Source organism: Prionailurus bengalensis, chromosome B4, assembly GCF_016509475.1.
Source record: "Prionailurus bengalensis isolate Pbe53 chromosome B4, Fcat_Pben_1.1_paternal_pri, whole genome shotgun sequence".
NCBI lineage: Eukaryota > Metazoa > Chordata > Mammalia > Carnivora > Felidae > Prionailurus > Prionailurus bengalensis.
The window spans coordinates 43,727,296-43,749,782 of NC_057358.1; the positions used below are offsets into that span (position 1 = coordinate 43,727,296).

The window sequence follows — 22,487 nt, forward strand, 5'->3', positions numbered from 1 at the left end:
AACATTGATGTTCAGAATATTTTAACCCAGGCATGAGCCAATCAGAGTAATCTCTGGCCAGTGGTCCACTTGGGGGAAATGGCTTTATCTGAACCCGGCAGAAAAAAGGTTGTCGGTATTCTCCAGACCAAAGCTTCATCAGGAAGATTTTAGATACTAAAGTTCATAATGTTTCCTGAAGCATGCATAAATTAATAGTTATTGGATACTAAGTATTAAGCTGAGGTTTATTGGACACCTTTACCTAAATCATAGATTTCGTTTTTCAGAGCAAGCCTGTCACCATATAGATCTTGCGGGCGAGAGAATTTAGTTAATGTGCTGTAATAATTTGTGAAATAATGAATTACCACACATTGTGGTTTAAAAACAATATGAATTATTATCTTATAGTTCTGGAGGTCAGAGTTTCAAAATGGATCTTAATAGGCAAAAGTCAGGGTGTTGGTAGAGCTCTGTTCTCTTTGGAACTCTGGGGGAGAATCGATTTCCTTGCTTTCTGCAGCTTCTAGAAGCCACTTGCATTCATTGGCTTGTGGCCTCTTGCTTCATCTTCAAAGATGGCAGCACAGCTCCTTCAAGCCTTTCTCTGGGTAACGCTGCCACCTTCCTCGAACAAAGATCCCCATGTGATTAAATTGAGCCACCCCCATATTCCAGAATAATTCTCCATCTTAACAGTCTTCATTTTTTAAAAATTTTTTAATTTTTCAAAAATTTAATTATTTAAATTCAAGTTAGTTAACATAGAATGTTGTATTGGTTTCAAGGGTAGAACCCAGCGGTTCATCACTTCCATATAAAACCCAGTGCTCATCCCAACAAGTGCCCTCCTGAATACCCATCACCCATTTAGGCCATTCCCCATGCACCTTCCCTCCAGCAAGTCTAGGTTTATTCTCTGTAGTTAAGTCTCTTATGGTTTGCTTCCCTCTTTTTTCCCCTTCCCCTATGTTCATCTAATTTGTTTCATAAGTTCCACATATGAGTGAAATCATATGATGTTTGTCTTTCTCTGACTGGCTCATTTTGCTTAGCATAATACCTTCTAGTTCTATCCACATTGTTGCAAATGGCAAGATTTCATTCTTTTTGACCACCGAGTAATATTTCATTGTATATATGGACCACATTTCTGGATTCTTAACCACATCTTCAAAGACCTTTTTTGTTTTTTAATTTAGTTTTATTTTTTTAAATGTTTATTTATTTTTGAGAGAGAGGGAGAGAGAGAGACAGAGTGCCAGCAGGGGAGGGGCAGAGAAAGAGGGAGACACAGAATCTGAAACAGGCTTCAGGCTCTGAGCTGTCAGCACAGAACCTGATGTGGGGCTCGAACCCACGAACTGTGAGATCATGACCTGAGCTGCAGTCAAATGCTTAACTGACTGAGGCACCCAGGCGCCTCAACTTTCTTTATTTTAAATAAAAAATTTATTTAGAGGGAGAGAGAGAGTGAATAGGGCAGAGGGGCAGAGGGGGAGAGAGAGAGAGACAGAGAGACAGAGAGAATCTCAAGCAGGCTCCATGCTCAACATGGAGACTCATGAGGGCCACGATCCTATAGCCTTGGATCATGAGCTGAACTGAAGTCAAAAGTTGGATGCTTAATTGACTGAGCCATCCAGGCACCCCTCTTAAAGACATTTTTAAATTTTTTTCCATGTAAGGTAACATATCCACAGGCTTGGGGATTAGGACGGGGAATCTTTGAGGGGCCAATATTCTGCCTACCATGTACACGTAAAGTTAAACAACTACCAGGCTATAAGACTTGTGCTTGAGTTGAGAGTATTTTGCTCCAAAGGCCATGTCTTTCACACAATCTTTTATGTTTCCTCACATTGAATACATCTGTCATCCATTCTGTTGTCAAAACCAGAAAGGCCAAGAAAAGTGGGGCAGAGGTAAAGTAGGACTAAATACTTTTCATGAGGTTTTGCTGTTTCCTATAGTTTCTTATCAGTGAGCTGTTCCAACAAAACAAAACCTGTTACAATTATTTTTACATTAGTCACTTGAGAGAGTCCCTTCTATTGAGTAGTGACGGGAACCTTGAAGGGCTTTTTCGCCACAGCCAGACAGTCACTCATTTGTGCCTTTTAAATATATGCCTCATTTTAAAAAATCTTGTTTGGGAAAAGAAAAAAAAATCCTTTTTTTCTAAGTGAAATTTGAAATAACTGTCTGGGTACTCTGTCTTTTCACCATGTAAAAACATGCCAGTGTATCGTGTATAGGATAACACCTGTTAGACACAGGATTTCATAAGAAGAGTGAACAGAATCCTAGGGCTTATAAGTCATGAAATTCACACAGTTTAATATAGAGCCCTTGTATTTTAGAAAGGTAGTTTTTCATGTAGCTAACACATCATCGGGACTGTATGCACTAGTTTTCTGTTTCTTTTGCTCATTAAGAGGAGCTGTTTCAGGAACAGAAACTGAGAGGGTTTTTTTTGTGGCTGTTTGACTAACAAGGTCAACGTTTGACCTTTACTGACTATGGAGGGTCTTAGTTTCAAACTAGTTCCTCAGACAGATCATCCAATCGTGGCATCTATCAGTAACTGAATGTAGACAAATGGCTTTGCCCTTAACTCGAGGAGCTCATTTTAAAATAAAAGTAATAATGTCAGCCCCGTTAAATGAGAACAAGTGTGTAAGTCTTCTCTCCGTGTTCCTAGATCATGGTAAAGGGTAATAAACTGTAGGTTTTTGTTCTCATGCCATGATAATAATAGTAAAACTGATGTTGTTAATTGTGCCACCTATGTAGGAACTCCAGTATAGTGTGAAACCTATCAAAGTTTACTTTCTGTCCCCTTTGATGACAAAATCGTGAAAAAATACAAAAAGGGCCGGCTTGACAATTCATATTTACTCTGCCGATGGTATTACAAGCTGAGAGACCCCAAGCTTACGCTGAGAACCAGAAGGGGCCGATTTAAAAAAAAAAACAAAAACAAACCAGAAACACCTCTTTGAGGGCATTGGAGCAAACGTCTTTTAAGGTATTGGAGAGTTTTCAGGGTTAACTGGAAGACCAGCAAAGATTCTGGATTAAAAAAAAAATTTTTTTTTAAGGGAGAATGAGCTCTTGAGAATAGGTTTTAATTGGAGATTGGGATTGCCCTCGCTTTTTTATGTGCGTCATATTTACTGCCCCTGAGAATCACCTCCTCCATCCTCACAGCAGTACTTCTGGTAATGCTCAAGCAGTAACATATTTGACTGTTCCCATGACCGAGTTTTAAAGAAATTTTTGCCAAAAAAAAGAAAAAGAAAGAAAAGAAAAGAAATTTTTGCTAAGCACCCACCTTCTCTGAAGGCAAGCTGCTTTCTGACTCATGTGGTCCCCTTTCTTTTCGTGAGGCGGGTGTGTAAAGGAGGAAGTTCTAAACCGAAAGGAGAGGTGGTTCTCTTGGCTTGGAAGCGATCTGAAGCCACTTGTTAGCTGTCTGCGATGTAGGGGCAAAATGCATGATAGCAATTGTGTGGAGAAAGCCTGTGTGCCGGTGGAATTGCTGAGAAACCCAAGTAAGAAGCTGGTCTGTATGCGGTGACTGTGGGAATTGGGGCGGTAAGAGAAGAGCAGTAATGCGGGTCTGGTTTCTGCACAGGGAGGACAGTCTTTTGGAGAGAGTTTTCAAGGCTGAGAGATGGAATGCTAGAGGTTATACATTGCAGGTTTACGATTGGTGTAAAAATATGCAGCTACTTGGGTACACTTGCGCCAACAAGTGAGGAGGGAGAACTGTTAGGGAAGGATGTCAGAGAGTCGAGTCCGGTTCCATTGGTGACGGAGGATAAACCTTGTAACAATGAATCTCACTGACATATACAGTCATGTTTTATTAATAAATATCAGTTCACAAATAGTAAAAGTTCAAACGTAAGAAGATGGAATTAAAAATTAAATTATGAGGTTAAAACTTAGTAAATGTCAATAACTGAATGTCAGCGAAAAGGACAATGTGCATTTTAAAGTGTCATACAGATGCAGGGTATTATCATTGGTAAATAATTGAAAATAAGGGCGCCTCGGTGGCTCAGCCAGTTAAGCGTCTGACTATTTTGGCTCAGGGCATGATCTGAGGGTGGTGAGTTTGAGCCCCATGTAGGGCTCCATGCCCAGCAGGGAGCTTGTTTGGGATTCTTTCTCTCTCCCTCTACTCACTGTCTCTCTCTCTCTCTCTCAAAATAAATAATTAAACAAACAAATAAATAAAATGAGGTGGAAATCTACAATGGAAGCTCATACATAGGAAAGATAGAGATAAAAAGCAAAGAAAAGGCAAACAGTATGGAGTTTTTTAGCAAGTAAAAAAAGTAAACAGAAGGCAAAGGAAAAATAGTACAGCATTCAAATGGAATTATCTAAAATTGGAGGCACAGTAAGAAGAAAATAATGTATATACACACATATAATCTCATATATATTATATGAGATACATTATATATTATATATATTATACATTATATATATATTATATATATTATACATTTACACAAAGCTTGAAACTCTAAAAAACCACTTGTATTCAAGGCTTTATGTGATGAGTTAGTAAGTGGGGGGGAAAAAAAACGTTTTGGACCAGTTGCAGAAAATCGAAGTGGTATAATTTAGGAGTGAAAAAAATTTCTTTTGTCTTTGATAAAAGTTGTCCTCGACCTAGAGAAAAGGCAGTTCCTACGAGGACAAGACGATGTCTAATCCTTGTTGAGTGACTTCATTTATTTCTTTATTCCTCTGGGATTTTTCATATTTCCATAAGAGCTGCTTGAAAGTATATGTTAGATAATTCCAGCATCTTGTCATCGCAGCATTGGCTTCCATTGACTGTCTCTGGCCCCGTTCGTTGAAATTTTCATGGCATCTGGACATTTTGAATGAACATTTCGTTACGAGACTTTTGATTTTGTTTAAATTTTGGGGTGTATTGATATTTGTGGTTTTAGCCGGCAATTACTCTGGCTTGGTTCAGCATTCTGTGGGCTCTAATTCCAATGTCGGCTCGGTGTTTGGATGCTTTGTAGTGTTATTCAGATCTTTCCTGGGTGTGCATCAACCATTGATGGTTCTGGGAAACATTAACGAGAAACTTTCTAGTGTGGATAGAATGTTACAGGAAAATATGCCTGCTTCACCAAGAAAGTCTTTAAAAGAAGCAGCTAGAAGTGTGTATGGTGGCCACGTGATGGACTCTGAAGAGGGTTCCAACAGGAAATTTGACAAGAGGGTTTAGGGGCGCCTGGGTGGCTCAGTCAGTTAAGTGTCTGACTTTGGCTCAGGTCATGTTTTCATGGTTCGCGAGTTCAGGCCCTCCATCGGGCTTTCTGCTGTCGGCACAGAGCCTGCTTCGGATCCTCTGTCCCCCTCTCTCTGTGCCCCTCCCCTGCTCATGGTGTCTCTCTCAAAAATAAACATTTATTTTTTATTTATTTTTTAAAAAAAAATTTTTTTTCAACGTTTATTTATTTTTGGGACAGAGAGAGACAGAGCATGAACGGGCGAGAGGCAGAGAGAGAGGGAGACACAGAATCGGAAACAGGCTCCAGGCTCTGAGCCATCAGCCCAGAGCCCGACGCGGGGCTCGAACTCACGGACCGCGAGATCGTGACCTGGCTGAAGTCGGACGCTTAACCGACTGCGCCACCCAGGCGCCCCAATCAAAAATAAACATTAAAAAAAAAAAACATTTACAGCAGGTTTTAGATAACGTAGGGTCTTTTGAGATACAACACAAATATAGAAAAGTGTACAAAACACATATACAGCTTAATGAATTATTCTAAGGTGAGCGTCCTTGTTAAATGCTGTCTTTGTCTGGGGTGCCTGGGTGGCTCAGTTGGTTGGGCAGCTGACTCTTGATTTTGGCTCAGATCATGATCTCACAATCCATGCTGGGTGTGGAGCCTGCTTGGGATTCTCTCTCTCCCTCTCCCTGTGCTCCATCTCTGCTCACACAGTCTCTCTCTCCCTCCCTCTCTCTCTCTCTCAATAAAAAAAAAATACTATCTTTGTCAGATAAAGAAGCTTGCCATCCATCTCAGAAGCCCTCTAGGCAGTCTTTAGGAATAACACTAAATTGACTTTGATGAGAATCATTTTCTCACTTTAATTTTGACTCCAATAAAAAGGCTTTTAAGTCCCTTTTAATGAAGAGATACCCCCGCGATCGCTTTTTAAAATGTGCTTTCCATGTTTTTTTAAGTTTCAAGATAATTTATCACGAAGAATTTACAACAGTCTGAAGTTTGTTGATCTCGTTACTGTCATTTAAGTAACATGATTCTCCCTCTCTTACATTTCTATTCAACTGGTAGCTGGATCTGGAAATAGAATGAGATTTGTATTTAGTTTTGGGGGACAGGTGCAAAGCCACTTCATGGCTTGTGCACTAAGATCAGTTCTTCTGTGAGCAAGTAAACTCCAGAGACAAAATTGTACATTCATAAAATGACAGGCCAGTTGGCCCCCCTAGCGAGAAGGAATGAAGAGGAAGTAACATTTTGTCGGTTAATGCTTCTAGTAGTATGACGTCTGTTCTGCAGTTAACGTAAAAAAAAAAAAACCTAAAACAAAAACGCGTTTTTCATTATGTTTTTTTCCAGATTATCTGCCTTCAAAAAAGCATTCTACTAAAGTTAAACGAAATAGAGCCTTTTCCTTCATCATCACATGTTTCATACTTATATTGAATGGAATAATTATATACGTTGTAGGTAAGTAATTTGTAATCTTTGTTCATCTAGAGAAGTCCACTTTCCAAAAGAAGAGAGGACTTATTGATAATTTCCCTGTTCTTTACAGTTCCTAAGTTTTTTTTTTTTTTTCATTTCACCAGTTGAGTTAAATTCCAATAACCTTGTAAGTGGGGTCTAAGATTTTAATTGTGTAATATAGGGGTCACATTATTACAAACTTAATAGAATGCTTAGAGTTTGCAGAAGGTAGAACCCAATTGCCAGTCATATTGTGCTTTAATTTATATTATTGCTAGGCCTTTTATCATGTAGTCTTACTATATATGTATACATTTCTATATATATTATATATGTATAAATATTTACTTACAAATATATATTTATATATTTAATATATTTATATATAAATTTACTCTCAAATTACATTTTCTTTTTAAACAATTTTCTTAGGTTAAGGATATATCAGAAATGAGCCATAGTTGGCATGTAACATTATGTAAGTTTCAGGCATACAATATAATTGAAATTACATTTTCAATTAAAATTACTTCAAAGATCTTGTGTGTAGGTCCTGATGGAGGACGCATCCAAAGAGAGCTGTAGAAACTGATCTGTTTGATTCATGAAATTGCATTTGTGCTTGAATATTTGCCAAGAATTCAGTAATTTTCTTTAATGTTGACTTTTTTGAGGGACAGAGACAGCTCTGTCTCTGTCTTTGACCTGACAATTTATTAGGATTTGCCTCAGGGTGAGGTTTGGGCGTATTCATCCTACTGGGCATTGGCTGAGTTTTTGAATGTTTAGATCATGTATTTCATCACATTTGGGAAGCTTACAGCCATTACTTTTTCCAGTAATCTCTCTGCCACTCTTTGTCTCCCTACTTTTTCTGAGACCCCTGTGATGCGTGTGTGGGTTTGCTTCATGGCATCCAACAAGTGCCTGAAGGCTCTGTTCATTTTCTTCATTCTGTTTTTCTGTCCGCTCCTCCTACCTGATAATTTCAGTTGTCCTGCTGGTAACTTCCCTGAATCTTTCTTCTGCTGCTCAAATCTGATATTAAGTCCTTCTACTGAAAATTTTTCCGTTTTAGTAAGAGAAATGTCTGTCCTGCTCCCTCCCTTTTGAGAGAGGGAACAGAGGACGGGGCTGCCTTCTACCTTAGGCCCAAACTGCCGCTGCACTAGTCAGAAGGTATTCCGTGCATGAGAAGAAAACACGTTTTCCTGCCATTTTGAAGATGGCCTTTATTGACTGGGTGTTGGCTCGATTTGTGTAGACTTTTATAAACCTTTGTTTTCCACAGGGCTTACCAGTTTCAGTCAGCTCATTTCTTGGGCTCTCTTTGGTTTGTTTTTATTTTTTAAGTTGTTCTTGTGGAGGAACGAGAACTTGGGGTTTCCCAGTTCACCATCGTACTGCCCTCTACTCCTGGGGATGGGGAGATACTTTTCAGGGAAGTGTGCAAGCGCATGCTGCCTTCCACTGTTTTCTCCTTCTGACTGCAAAGAATATTTGAGAATTACTGTGATAGAAGAGCAGTCCGCCAAAGAAAGTTATTCATTCATTTTCTCAGTGAAAGGTCTACTGTTGAGTCATAGCCTTGTCAAACTTACGTGCCCCAGGAGACAGTGATGGTTCACAGGCGGTCAGACTCCCTGATAAGCCCTGGCGTTAGCAGAACAATAGGGAAAACTATGCCCTTGAGTAACATAAAACAAAATCCATGATGCAATTCACACGCAGGTAATAATTGGTTAAAGTACTACGTTCACGTCCGCCTCCATTTTTATGTCTTTTCTCATCCTCATCACACCTAATTACCTACTTCTTAGTCCTTCATAGGTCGATCAGAGTACAGAGTTTAAAAGCACAAATCTGAGTACAGATTCTGGATTTAGATGGCTTGGGTTTGAATTCTAGCTCTCTCGTCGGTGCAGCTTTGTAAACTTGGACAGCTCTAATACCCTCTCGGTGCTTCAGTTTGCTTACTGTTGTTGAAATAATGAAGTAAATTTGTGTATGATTGAACTTGGACAATGTCTGGGGCACAGCTGGTAGACAATGACTACTGCTACTTGTTAGAGAACTCAAATTCTTTTCAGTTAAAACACAGTAGCGGACTCTGCGCTTCGGTAAAAAATTTAAAATTTCGTAGAATCATGTGAATCCACCATGTAGTGAAATGTGATGAAAATCAGAAATGGTTGAATAATTGTCCCAAAGTCATGTATTTCATCTATGGCATAGGCAGGACGCTGGCCTAATTATTTTGGCTCCATTAGAATTGACTTCCTTTTAAAGCAGGTACACGTTCGGACACATTTATAAAGTGCTTCCATTTTTCAGGAATAATATATTAATATTGATTGCACCCCTGAGTTCTCATAGCATTTGTTATCTGATGGTTATAATTATTAATTTATATGTGCATTTTTTACGTTTGCGGTGAGCAACTTGAGGGAAAAACACCATTTTTTCCCTATATCGTTAGTCCCTAGCTTAGTACAGAATAAGTGTTCCATAGATGATCACTGATTGTATAGATTTCCAATATTTTTATCCTTTTGAATATAATTTTAAATATGCGGCTTCATTTCCAGTTTTCCAACTTCTCTAATCATACTATCCATACTATAATTTTGGATAGGGATTTTTCCTTCTAAAAGTCCGAAAAGTGGTGTAGTCCAGTGATAAGGCACATCCACATTTTCACCACCAAACTATCTGAGTTCAAATCCCAAATCTGCACTTGTGAGCTGTGGAACTTTTAGAAAATTAAACGTCTATTCTTAATTTCTTCATCTGTGAAATAGGCATGATAAATCAAACCACTTCATAAGGCTGTTATGAGCATTAATAAGCTAATATAAATAAAGTATATAAACCAGTAAATAAAGTATATAAAGATTTTTTTTTTTAATCATTTTCTTCTCTGGTTTTCTTCTGCATGTTCTGTATAGCCACTATGGCTGATAGGTGAGGGACTAATTTTTCAATCCTATGTGGACTACTGCACTTTTATTTGTTTTTAAATTTCTCATATTATTTTGACAGAAAACTAATTTTGAGCCCTGTGATCCAAACCACTCAGCATGGTTGACGGGTAACATAACTTAATACTGCCCTACCTTGGACTGTGAATTTTGCTATTATTCAGTCATACCAGATGTTTTGAAATCTGTGACTGCCCTCTGGTGTCAGTAAGAGATTATACAGACTCTGTTAGCTGAAAAAAAGTCTGCTTTTATTAATGTATTTTTAATTTTTATTTTAATCCCAGTATAGTTAAGATACAGTGTTATATTAATTTCAGGTGTACAATGGAGTGATTCAACATTTCTGTAATTACTCAGTACTTGTCAAACTAAATATACTCTTAAAAAAATTTTTTTGGGGGGCGCCTGGGTGGCTCAGGCGGTTAAGCATCCGACTTCAGCTCAGGTCACGATCTCGCGGTCCGCAAGTTCGAGCCCCGCGTCGGGCTCTGGGCTGATGGCTCAGAGCCTGGAGCCTGCTTCCGATTCTGTGTCTCCCTCTCTCTGCCCCTCCCCCGTTCATGCTGTGTCTCTTTCTGTCTCAAAAATAAATAAACGTTAAAAAAAAATTTAAAAAAAATGTTTTTTAATGTTCAGACAGAGCATGAGCAGGGGAGAGGCAGAGAGAGAGGGAGACACAGAATCTGAAGCAGGCTCCAGGCTGTGAGCTGTCAGCACAGAGCCAGATGTGGGCCTCGAACTCATGCACCGTGAGCTCATGACCTGAGCCAAGGTGGGCCGCTCAACCGACTGAGCCACCCAGGCCCTCCAAGATAAATACACTCTTAATCCCTTTCACTTATTTCACCCATGTCCTCACTCACCTCCCCTCTGGTAACCATCTGTTCCCTATAGTTAAGCGTCTATTTTTGGGGAGCACATGGGTGGCTCAGTCGGTTAAGTGTCTGACTCTTGATTTTGGTTCAGGTCATGAGCTCACGGTTCGTGAGATCGAGGCCCATGTCCACAGAGCCTACTTGGGATTCTCTCTCTCCCTCTCTCTGCCCCTCCCTGCACATACACGTGTAAACACGCTCTCCCTCAGAATAAACAAGCATTAAAAAATGAATCTGCTTTTTGTTCGTCTCTTTACTTTTCTTTTGTTCCTTTGGTTTTGTTTCTTAAATTCCACATATGAGTGAAATCATATGGTATTTTTCTTTCTTTGCTTTTAAATATCTGGGTTGCAAAAGGCCACTAATAGACAAGACGCGTGGAATTTACCTTTAACTCTAAAATGGAAAGGTAATGGAGTAAGTAATTGTAAATTTAGTGTATTGAAATATAATCAGGATTAAATAATTTGATGCATTAAATAACTGGATACACCTAATAAAAAATAAAATCTTCAAAAACTATTTGCTGCTATTTTGTTATCATAAACAGTATCACTATCACCATTACCATCTTTAATGGAAATGTTATAAGCTTACAGTTAAAGAAAAGATAGAACAAGTAATAATCCACCGTGGTCATCCTCGGTTTAAAGATTTCTCAGTGCGACATTTGCTCAGGATTACCTCCGGACAGAAACCTCGAGTAGAGTGATTGCTTATCACTTGCTCTGCCTAAACTTGAACTTTGCAAAACAAAGACGAAGAGGGGAGACTCGTTTGAAATTGGTCAACATACTCAGCAGTCTCTTGTCTAGTTTGAAAGTTGGGGACAAAGATTTGATTTTACTTTGGACTCTCCCATGTTCCAGGTGATCCGTATTTCTGTTTTAATATTTTTATGATTCCACAGAGAATGATCTATTCTTGCCATTCTGTTACCAACAAGAAAATCTCTTATACATGGATGAAGCAAAAATAAAGCTACAGAGATTTAAATTAACATTACTTATTTAAGAAAGAAGCTGTGAGGTTACTTAGAGAAAATGGTTATAGAAATAAAAGCCTCACCTACTAGCAAATCAGTAAAGGCCACCTGGAGAGACTTTTCTTCTTTTTAATCTCACCTTTAGAGAGCATCTCTCCTGGTTATATGGGAAGTGTGTCAGAAAAGCTTACCCCATGGAGTACTATCAGCTTCAAAATAGAGAAAGCTTCACAAAACTTCCTTAGTTGAAGGAAGTTCCTTAGTTCCTTTCATCATCATGGGACTCTTTACACATCTATCCGACCATTTCATTTCCAGAAACTTTATTCACAAAAGGTATCTATGCCCTGTCCCTCATTTTATTTAGGAAGGCGTCTAGAGCTCTTGAACTATCTGTTCTCTAAGGCTGGGAAAATGTTATTGATGTGCCTAGTGTTTTAAGAAAGGTAGCATTGTTGAAATCTAAGTAGGCAGGTCTATAGTCCAGATTTTAAGACATTAGTAATTCTTTATTCAACTCATCCACTAACTAAGGCATTAGTTTGAATCTCAGCTTTGACATTTGCTGTGTAATATATGCAATGACTTGCAGAATCGTATTCTTTGTTTGAAAAATAAGGATGATATATTTAGCATATCACACAACTATGGAAAAGTGTATTAGAAAGTACTTGATAATGTACATATAGGAAAATATAAAAGTAAGTTGTTTTTATTTTTAGTAACTAGAAGAAAACCCCATCAAATACTGCCAGAGTGCCTTGAAGCTGCATGCCCAGAAAACTGGATTGGTTTCCAAAGAAAGTGTTTCTATTTTTCTGATGACATCAAAAATTGGACATTCAGCCAGAGGTTTTGTGTCTCACACGGTGCTGATCTTGTTCAGATTGAAACCGTCCAGGAACTGGTAAGAAAATAGTTCTGTCTAGAATAAAATAATGTGCCCCATCAATACACTATGTAATTCTATGTGAGAATGTCTAAGGTGCAGGTTTAGACACTTGCCTAGACATTGATATTTTTAACATAAGGAGAGAAAACCAGCAGGTGCTACATTCTGCAGCGGATCATCTACAGTTACCTTAACATTCATAGCAGGAAAGTGGCCAGAGAGCAAGACAGTGCTTTCTTTGACTAATGGGCAAGAACTGTGCAAACAGAATTAGAGAATTAAACAGGGAAACATAATTTTAAATCTGCACGAAGTTAACGTTGCTTCAAAATAAATCAGGCAGGAGTGATGTCAGAGAAGATGGCAGAGTAGGAAGCTTTGAAATCTGTACCTACACCTAAACAACAATTGGACTGGCAGAAACTCTCAACGAATCTGGAGCTCTGGAGTCTTGCAGCATCCAAGGGATAACTTAATGAAGAGGTTAGTAAATTTCAGTTAATTTCATGAATTTCAGCCTTCCCACTCAGTGGTTACCATTCCCCATACACCATCATGTCCTGCAGCCATGGGGACTCCTGGCCACGTTCCTGGTAAAGCTTGCTGGAGCCAGGATGGTGAATAAGAACATTGTGCTTCAAATATTGTGGTTACGTGGTGTTATTTGTCATCGCTGCTTTTCTTTGCTGAGGGACAGACACAGAGGTGGGCTGCCATTTTTTCTTCAACTCCTACCAAATGGAGTGATTTTCAGAGCATTTAAAGAAACAGTACTTGTTTTCTCCCCCCTTTTGGGAGCTAGACATTTAGCTAGACATTGCCAGCTAGACATTGGCAGTTAACTGGCTGACCATAAAAATAACAGAATAGAAATTTCAGTGACCAGACACAGTACGTAATGCACATTTTGCAAAAATTGTTTGGAAAAGTCACAACCAGATGGCTCTGAATCTCAGTAATCGAAATTCAACAATCACTGAAGAAAAGAAGTATATTCCCAGAATTAACACAATAAAGTATTCATAATGTCCAGTTCTGAACAAAGAAATTACAAAACATATAAAGGAATAGGAAAGCATAGCTTATTCGCAGGAAGAAATATCTGATAGAAACCATCCGTGAGGGAGTCCAGACATTGGAAATATTAGTCAAAGATGTTAAATCTATTGTATTAAATATGTTCAATGAGCTAAGGGAAACCATACACCAAAAAAGTAAAAGAAATCAAGAAAAATGATATGTAAATAAAATGAGAATATCAATAAAGTGGTAGAAATTATTGAAAGGAACCAAATAGAAATTCTGGACCTGAGAAGTATAATAATTGAAATGAAAAACTCACTAGAGGAGTCAAAAGAATATTTGAACAGGAAGAAGAAAGAGTCAGCAAACTTGAAGATAAGAAAGTTGAAAGTATCCTGTCTAATAATAGAAAGAAAATTTAAAAATAAAAACAAATAAACATCCTGAAGGAACTGTAGTATACCACCAAGCAAACCAATGTATACGTTGTGGGAATCCTAGAAGGAAAAGAAAAAAAGAAGTAGAAAAAATATGTAAAGAAATAATGGACAGAAACTTCCCAAAGTTGAGGAAAAAGATAAATATACATGTCCAAGAATCTCAACAAACTCCAAGCAGGATAAATTCAAAGAAAACTACATGAAGACTAACATTAGAGTAAGTTGTCAAAGCTGAAAGAGAGAAGTTTGAAAGCAGCAAGAGAAGGGACTAGTCATGTACCTAGGATCCTCAATGAGATTAACAGATGATTTATCCTGAGATACCATAGAATCCAGAAAACAGTGCAATGACGTATTTTAAATTCTAAAAAAACCCTGCCAGTCTAGAATTCTGAATCTGTCCAAACTATCTTTAATAATGGGGAAAAATTTAAGATACTTCTAAAAGAACAGCAGCTAAGTGAGTTTCTTATCAGTAGACCCATCCTATAAACAATGATAAAGGCTGAAATTAAAGTGCATTAGATAGTAACTCAGAGCCAAAGGACTAAACAAGACTCATAAAAGTAACCACATAGATCAATATAAAAGCCAGAATTACTATACTTTTGGTTTAGTTTGTAACTTCTCTCCTTTCATATATGATTTAGCAGGTGAATTCATAATACAATAATTACAAATCTATGTTAATGGGTATATAGCATATACATATATAGTCTATGACAATATTATGAAGAGAGGGATGGAGATGTAAAGGGGCAAAATGTTCATTTGCCATTATAACCAAGTTCATATTATAAACTATGTTGTTATAAGTTTAAAATGTTAATGGCAATCCCCAAGGTAACCACTAATAAAATTACTAAAATATATACAGTAAAAGAAGGAGGGAATAAAAATGGTACTTAGAAAAACTCAATTAAATAAAAATCACAATAGTAGAGGAATTAGAGAATAAAAAACATATAAGACATATAAAAAATAAATAAATGGTAGAACTAAGTCTTTTAATGGCAATCACATTAAATGTAAATGGATGAAACTATCTGATTAAAAAGCAGAGACTGGCAGTTGGCTAAAAACAAAACAAGATCCATCTATATGCTATTAGAGACTCACCATAGATATAAGGACCCAAAGAAATTTAAAGTAAAAGGCTGGACAAAGATATGACATGCAAACAGTAACCAAAATAGAGCTGTGTGGCTATATTTTTGTTGGACAAAACAGATAAAAGCAAAAAAGTTTACAAGAAACAAGGAATATTATATCTTGATAAAAATTTTGTTACAGCAAGAAGATATAACCATTATGAACATATAGTACCCACAGCACCAAAATATATGAAGGAACAATTGATAGAATTGAAATGAGAAATAGATAGTTCTATAATAATATTTGAAGACTTCATGATTCCACTTTCAATAATGGATAGAACAACCAGACAAAGGAACAATGAGGGCATACAAGTCTTAAACAGTACTGCAAACCAATTCGACCTAAAAGACCTGCAGAGAACGCCTCCCAACAATAGCAGAGTACGTATTCTTCTCATGTGTGTGTGGAACATTTTTCTGGATAGTTCATGTGATAGGCCACAAAACAAGTTAGGAAGTTTGAAAAGATTGAAATCATGCAAAGTTCCTTTTGTAAACACAATGGAATGAAACTAGAAATCAACAACAGAAGGAAAATTGGAAAATTCACAAATACATAGAAATTAAACAGCCCACTGTTAAACATTCAGTGAGCAAAAAAGAAATCACAGAGGGAAATTAGAATTGAAACAAATGAAACGAAAACATGCAAAACATAAGTGTTTTGTAACATACCAAAACCTATGGCATGCAGCAGAAGCAATACTGAGTGGGAAATTTATAACTGTAAATGCATACCTTAAAGAAAAAAAATAAATACTTGAAGTCAGTATCCCAACTGTACACGTCAAGGAACTAAAAATGGAGAAGTAAAAATAAATGTCATCTTCAAAGAGTAAAGATTTCCCCGAGAAGTCCACTAATCGTAAAGGAAACTTATACATTGGATTATATAGAAATTCATACTTGTAACCATAAAAAGACACTCTACCTGTTGACAAAGATGTGTAACGTGGAAAACTACAATGCTGGTATGAATACGATTTGTTACAATTATAGAATCAGAAAATAATTAGGTGTCATTTGGTGAAATTGACAATAACCGTTACTGTGGCCTAATCATTCATTCCAGGACAGGAGGACAGGTGCCACGAATGTCATGAAGGCATTCATAATAGCTTCAAACTTGAAATAATAGTAGTGGAAACCAATAATAGAATAGATAAATTATGGAGTAGTAAGACAAAGTGGCACTATGCTGAATTAAAAGCAAACAAGTTATCAGCAATTTCTCTCAGTTTTAATATTCGTTTGTGCTACTGTAGCATATCTATTCTGTATGTATTATTAAACAATACAAAATTAAAAAGAAAATTGTGAGAGCAGTTGAGAAGATAGCATAGAAGCAACATTTCTTCTGGGAGAGGCCAGATAATGTCGGGTTAATGCATATCATCTTTGTTTTCTGAAAGCGTTTCCTGTTGCGGTATAAAGGCCCCTCTGACCACTGGATTGGGCTCAGCAGAGAAGAAGGCCAACCATGGAAATGGGTAAATGGCACTGAATGGACCAGCTGGTGAGTTCTGAAAAATATGGTGGCAATATTTGTACCATACTGTGCACATATCTAGTGTTTAAAGGAGCAAATATTTTGAATTCACTTTGCAGGAAACCAAACACAGAAACCAGTGTGCTCTCTAAAAATTTTTATTTTGCGATTAGTCATAAAGGAACAAAGTGAAGAATTGTAGACTGCGAAGGTTTTGCAACGTCCTCAAACCGCTACAAAATCTATCATAGGTGGCACAGTAGAATGGTGGTGAACTTGACTCCAGCCTCGGCTATGTCATTTACCAGCTCTTTCCCTTTGAGCAAACTACACACTATCTTTAAGTCCGTTGCTTACTCCACAACAAAATTAGTCGTACTTGCCCAATTGATTTCACAGGGTTGATATGAGAATCAGAGATTTTGATATTTACGGTGGCACCATTTAACTTTAAATGTCATATAAATGCAAGGTAAATTACTATTTTCGTTGATCGCTGCATCAGTCTTCAACCATTTACATAGGGATTATGAGGGATGGTAATAATGTCTATTATTTATAAGATCATCATTACAATGTTTAGGACAGGTGCAGTTAGCATTGTCACATTTCATCTCAACTACATATCTGTTGGATCTTTATATCACTAGAAGAATTTTGGATAATGTCGGAAGACTTGGATTCAGAGAGCCTCACTAAATGTTTTCTTATCTGAAGATACGAGGAGGTTTTGAAAAGTTGCTTTATGATGATAAAATAGTCAGCATTGGAAATGTCCCTTTATTTAGTGGAAAGAGCACTGGACCAGACGTTGGTAATTTTGAAAACTGGTTCTTACCTATTAGCTTTTTTTTTTTTTTATATATGAAATTTATTGTCAAATTGGTTTCCATACAACACCCAGTGCTCATCCCAAAAGGTGCCCTCCTCAATGCCCATCACCCACCCTCCCCTCCCTCCCACCCCCCATCAACCCTCAGTTTGTTCTCAGTTTTTAAGAGTCTCTCCTATTAGCTTTTTGATCTCGGACAGACACTAAGTTTTAGGAATTAGAGCTTATATTTATACACTGTTGTATCTGCAGTGCCTAGCCCATTGTGGATGCTTGATGAATATTTAGGATTGACCTTTACTTCTCCCTTTATAATAGTGAAACGGTAATGTTTACTTCATCTAATTCTCTAGTGTTTAAGGAGCAAATATAGTGCTAACTGTTCAGTCATCGAAAATGGTTCATCACCATAGAAGTGAAAAATATATTTATTAAGGGCTAGCGTGTCTTAACAAAAGGCAAATCATGTCACCCTGAGCAATTTCAAACAGTACAGGGGAAAAACTTCTAGTCTAAATGCTGACCCAGATGTCTGAGCCAGGCTGCTTAAATGCTGAGTAGACAAGCATTCTCTCTCCTCTTTCCCAAAGGGAAGAAGGTGGGAATAGCGTGGACCCTGTGTTTTCACTGATTTAGTTATGAATCCTCGTTTCATTTGTTATAGAATCCTGGGAAATTCTGTGAATTTTGCTTGTTGGCTTGCTGTGTGTGTGTGTGTGTGTGTGTGTGTGTGTGTGTGTGTTTTCCCCCGGCCTGTAAAAAGAGATGATCGGTATCTCTCAGGGAAATCTTTAATATTGAAGAGAGAATACGGGGCGATGCACCTTATATTTTGGAGGCTGAATTAATGTTAGTTTCCTGATTTCCTCATCTGTGTTCCCTGTGCTTTTGAAGAACTATCCGGCGGCCAACTGAGCGACTCTGCTTTTTCATTGCAGTTTTCCTATCAGAGGAGGAGGAGAGTGTGCCTATTTGAATGACAACGGTGCCAGTAGTGCCAGGCACTATACGGAGAGAAAGTGGATCTGTGCCAAAGAGGACACGTACTCCAAGATCAGGAGGCAAAATGCAACGTAACTCTCCCCTTGTGAATTGCACTCCTTCCCGAATGTGTCTCAGCTCTGACAGTGTGGAGCCTGCTGCGGATTCTCTCTCTTGCTCCCCATCAAGAACCCCCCCCAAGACTGCCACATATAATTGCTTTCCTTCTAGAATCCTCATTGAGAGAATAAAAGTGGTTTCCTTTGTACATAACTTCTTGGCCTGATTGCACTTTCAGAACATTCCCTAGTGTTGGCAACATAAGGTGACATTCTCTACGTGCCTTCTCACTTACGTCAAATACGAGAGTGAATGAAAAGGGAAACATCTTTGAAAAGTCCTCGCGTACTTTACAAGTTTTAATTCTTCTTGATTGGAAGGTACTCCTTCAACATCAAAAATCTCAACATTTTTTTTCTCTTCAACCTCATTAAAATGTTAACTTTTTTTTTTCATTTTTATTGAGTTTTAATTTTAATTCCAGTAGAGTTAACACACAGTGTTATATTAATTTCAGGTGTATAATACAGTGATTCAACGATTGTGTACGTTACTCAGGGTTCATCATGGTAAGTATACTTCCTAAAGGAGGACACTTGTGAGGAGCACTGGGTGTTGTATGTAATTTAGTGATGAATTACTTAGTTCTGCTCCTGAAAATATTATTACACTATATGATAACTGACTAGAATTTAAATAAAAATGTGAAACAAACAAAAAAGAGATTAAAAACTGATAAATGTACTCTTAATCCCTTTCACCTATTTCACCCATGCCCCCACCTATCTCCCCTGTGCTAACCATCGGTTTGCTCTCTATAGTTAAGAGTCTGTCTCTCTTTTATCCTTTGATCATTTGTTTCATTTCTTACATTCCACATATGAGTGAAACCTATGGTATTTTCTTTCTCTGACTTCTTTTGCTTACATTATACTGTAGCCCCATCTCTGTTATTACACATGGCAAGATTTCACTCTTTTTTATGGCTGAATTGTTTTTTGAGTTTGATAACTTCATTATAGATTTTGAATACTAACCCTGTATCAGATATATTGCTTGCAAATATCTTATCCCATTCCATAGATTGCCTTTTAGTTTTGTTGATTGTTCCTTTGCTGTGGAGAAAATTTTTATCTTGACAAAATCCCAGTAGTTCATTTTTGCTGTTTACCTTGCCTCTAGAGACATGCCAAGTATTCATTGATAGATAAGTGGTTAAAGAAGAAGTGGTCTCTGTGTGTGTGTGTGTGTATATATATAATGGAATATTACTTTATTTTTCTGATTCAGCACATTGAATATATCCCGCCACTCCTTTCTGGCATGCCAAGTTTCTGTGGATAGGTCTGCTGCAAACCTGATCTGTCTTCCCTTGTAGGTTAGGAACTTTTTTTCCCTTGCTGATTTCATGATTCTCTCCTTGCCTGAGTATTTTGTGAATTTTACCATGATATGCCTTGTTGATGCTTGGTTTTTGTTGAATCTAATGGGAGTCCTCTGTGCTTCCTGGATTTTGATGTCTGTGTCTTTCCCCAGGTTAGGAAAGCTTTCCACTATGATTTGCTCACATAACCCTTCTACCTTTATTTCTCTCTCTTCCTCTTCTGGGACCCCTATGATTCTGATGTTGTTCCTTTCTAATGAGTCACTGTTTTCTCTAATTCTTAAGTTATGCTCTTTTGCCTTACTCTCCCTCTTTTTTTCTGCTTCATTATTCTCCATAAGTTTGTCCTCTATATCACTGATTCTCTGTTCTGCCTCATCCATTCTTGCCACCACAGCATCCATTCGAGATTGCAGATCAGTTATAGCAGTTTTTATTTCATCCTGACTAGTTTTTACTTCTTTTATCTCAGCAGAAAGGGATTCTAATCTATTTCCAACTCCAGCTAGTATTGTTATTATCTTGATTCTAAATTCTGGTTCAGACATCTTGCTTGTATCTCTGTTGGTTAAGTCCCTGGCTGTCGTGTATTCCTGCTCTTTCTTTTGGGGTGAATTCCTTTGTTTCATCATTTTTTAAATTTATTTTTGGGACAGAGAGAGACAGAGCATGAACGGGGGAGGGGCAGAGAGAGAGGGAGACACAGAATCGTAAACAGGCTCCAGGCTCCGAGCCATCAGCCCAGAGCCTGACGTGGGGCTCGAACTCACGGACCGTGAGATTGTGACCTGGCTGAAGTCGGACGCTTAACCGACTGCACCACCCAGGCACCCCTGTTTCATCATTTTTAAGGGAGAAAAGGAATTAATAAGGTAGAAAAATTAAAATTAAAAAAATTAAAGTTAAAAACCTATTAAAATTAAAAAATTAAAAACAAACACACTCACACACAAAATTGAATAAATGATGCTAGAACCTAGGTATGTTTGGTCTGGGTGTTGAAAGTGGCTTGATAGATTAGAGAAAAAAGGGGAAAAAAAGAAAAATAAAGGAAATCATTTGAAAATTTGAAAAAATGAATACACTGAAGTAGACTAAAATGAAATGATGGAAGTAAAATAGAATTTGAAAAAATTTACACATAAGTTAAAAATATAGTAGAAAAAAATCAAAGGAAATATTTTTAATAAAAATTAAAAATAAAAATGAATTTTTTCTCTTTCTGTATTCAAGAAAAAGGAAAGAAACGAAAAAGAGAAAAAAAAGAAAAGAAAGAAAATAAATTGAATAGTTGGACCAGCTAACAAACTGAAGTACGACTGAAATTACTTTGTTTTCGGGGCGCCTGGGTGGCGCAGTCGGTTAAGCGTCCGACTTCAGCCAGGTCACGATCTCGCGGTCCGTGAGTTCGAGCCCCGCGTCGGGCTCTGGGCTGATGGCTCAGAGCCTGGAGCCTGTTTCCAATTCTGTGTTTCCCTCTCTCTCTGCCCCTCCCCCATTCATGCTCTGTCGTCTCTCTCTGTCCCAAAAAAATAAATAAACGTTAAAAAAAAAAAAAAAAAAAGAAATTACTTTGTTTTCCCCTAGAAGTCAAACAACGAAGTGCTTTATAGTCCATAAACTAAGCGGCCGGTGAGACTTGTGTTCTTGAAGAGGGAGGTTGGCCCAGTTGGGCAGGGCTCTGTGTAACGGCTCCGTTATCCACTAGATGGCGCTGCTAGCCTACTGGGGTGGATTGTTGTGGTGCTTGTAGGTGTGTATGCGCATGCGCGGGAGCAGTGAAAATGATGTCACCCAGCTACCCAGTCTCTAGCATCAGAACTCTGTTCTCCCCGATCAGCAATCATGCACCATCCTTCATCTTCAGCTTCTCTCCACTCCCCACTTCCACCGCTGTCTGTGACCAAGCCCCAAGTAGCACCTCCCTCCCGTGTTTTGTTTCAGATGTGGCTGCCTTCCCCCGTCCCCCACTTCTGAGGGACTGTAGCTTTGACCCGCTCCGACCCTCTGTGGAGGGTCTCACCAAGCAATGGCTGGGTGCTGGCCACACCCAGGAACGCTTGCAGAACCGTGCTGCTGCCGATGCCCAGAGACTGCAGCCAGGTGCCAGCCACCCCAGAAAAAGTTCGGGAGACAGTGTAGCAGCAGCAGATTTTCAGGGATTATGGAAAATCACAATACACATCTGGCACCCCAACGACCTTGTTCTCGCACCAGCGAATGTGGCCGTTCTCTGGGGTCTGCTGGGCCCAGGTGGCCTCACAGCCTCTACCAAATGTGCTTCCAACAGTGGAACCGCTTCTCCCAGTGTGCCCCGAGAACCTCCTGGACCTACTCTGCTCCTGGGGATTTGCCTTTCCCACCAGATCAGCACCACGTATTGAGCTGCAGAGTTGCAGACTGTACTCCCCCTGTTTATAGTCTTAATGGAATTTAAACCCTCTCCTTTCTCCCTTTTTAGTTCAGTCCTCGTGGCTGTTTCCAATTTTCAACTTCTCTCCAGCTGCTTTTGGGGAGGGGTGCTTTTCCCGTATTCTCCCCCCCCCATCTCTGTCTTCTCTCTGCATGCAAAAGTGGCTCCCTGCCCTCCGCGGCTTCTGTCTTCCCAAGTTCACCTCTCCACACCATGTACCTGCTGAATTCTGTGGTTCAGGTTG

At 38.4% G+C, this 22,487-nt stretch overlaps 1 protein-coding gene across 2 annotated transcripts; it reads left to right on the plus strand.

Annotated features, from left to right (window-relative positions):
• Positions 1–3,329: 3,329 nt before the first annotated feature.
• CLEC2D (C-type lectin domain family 2 member D) lies at positions 3,330–18,659 on the plus strand. Of its 2 annotated transcripts, XM_043561492.1 has the most exons (5): positions 3,337–3,539; positions 6,618–6,728; positions 12,295–12,479; positions 16,497–16,600; positions 18,344–18,659. In XM_043561492.1, exons 1-5 carry the CDS (start codon positions 3,479–3,481, stop codon positions 18,480–18,482), a joined length of 600 nt encoding a protein of 199 aa, XP_043417427.1. In that variant the 5' UTR covers positions 3,337–3,478; the 3' UTR covers positions 18,483–18,659. The 2 variants fall into 2 exon arrangements, with proteins under 2 accessions (XP_043417428.1, XP_043417427.1); XM_043561493.1 differs by lacking the exon at positions 6,618–6,728 and having other exon boundaries at positions 3,330–3,539.
• Positions 18,660–22,487: the final 3,828 nt, after the last annotated feature.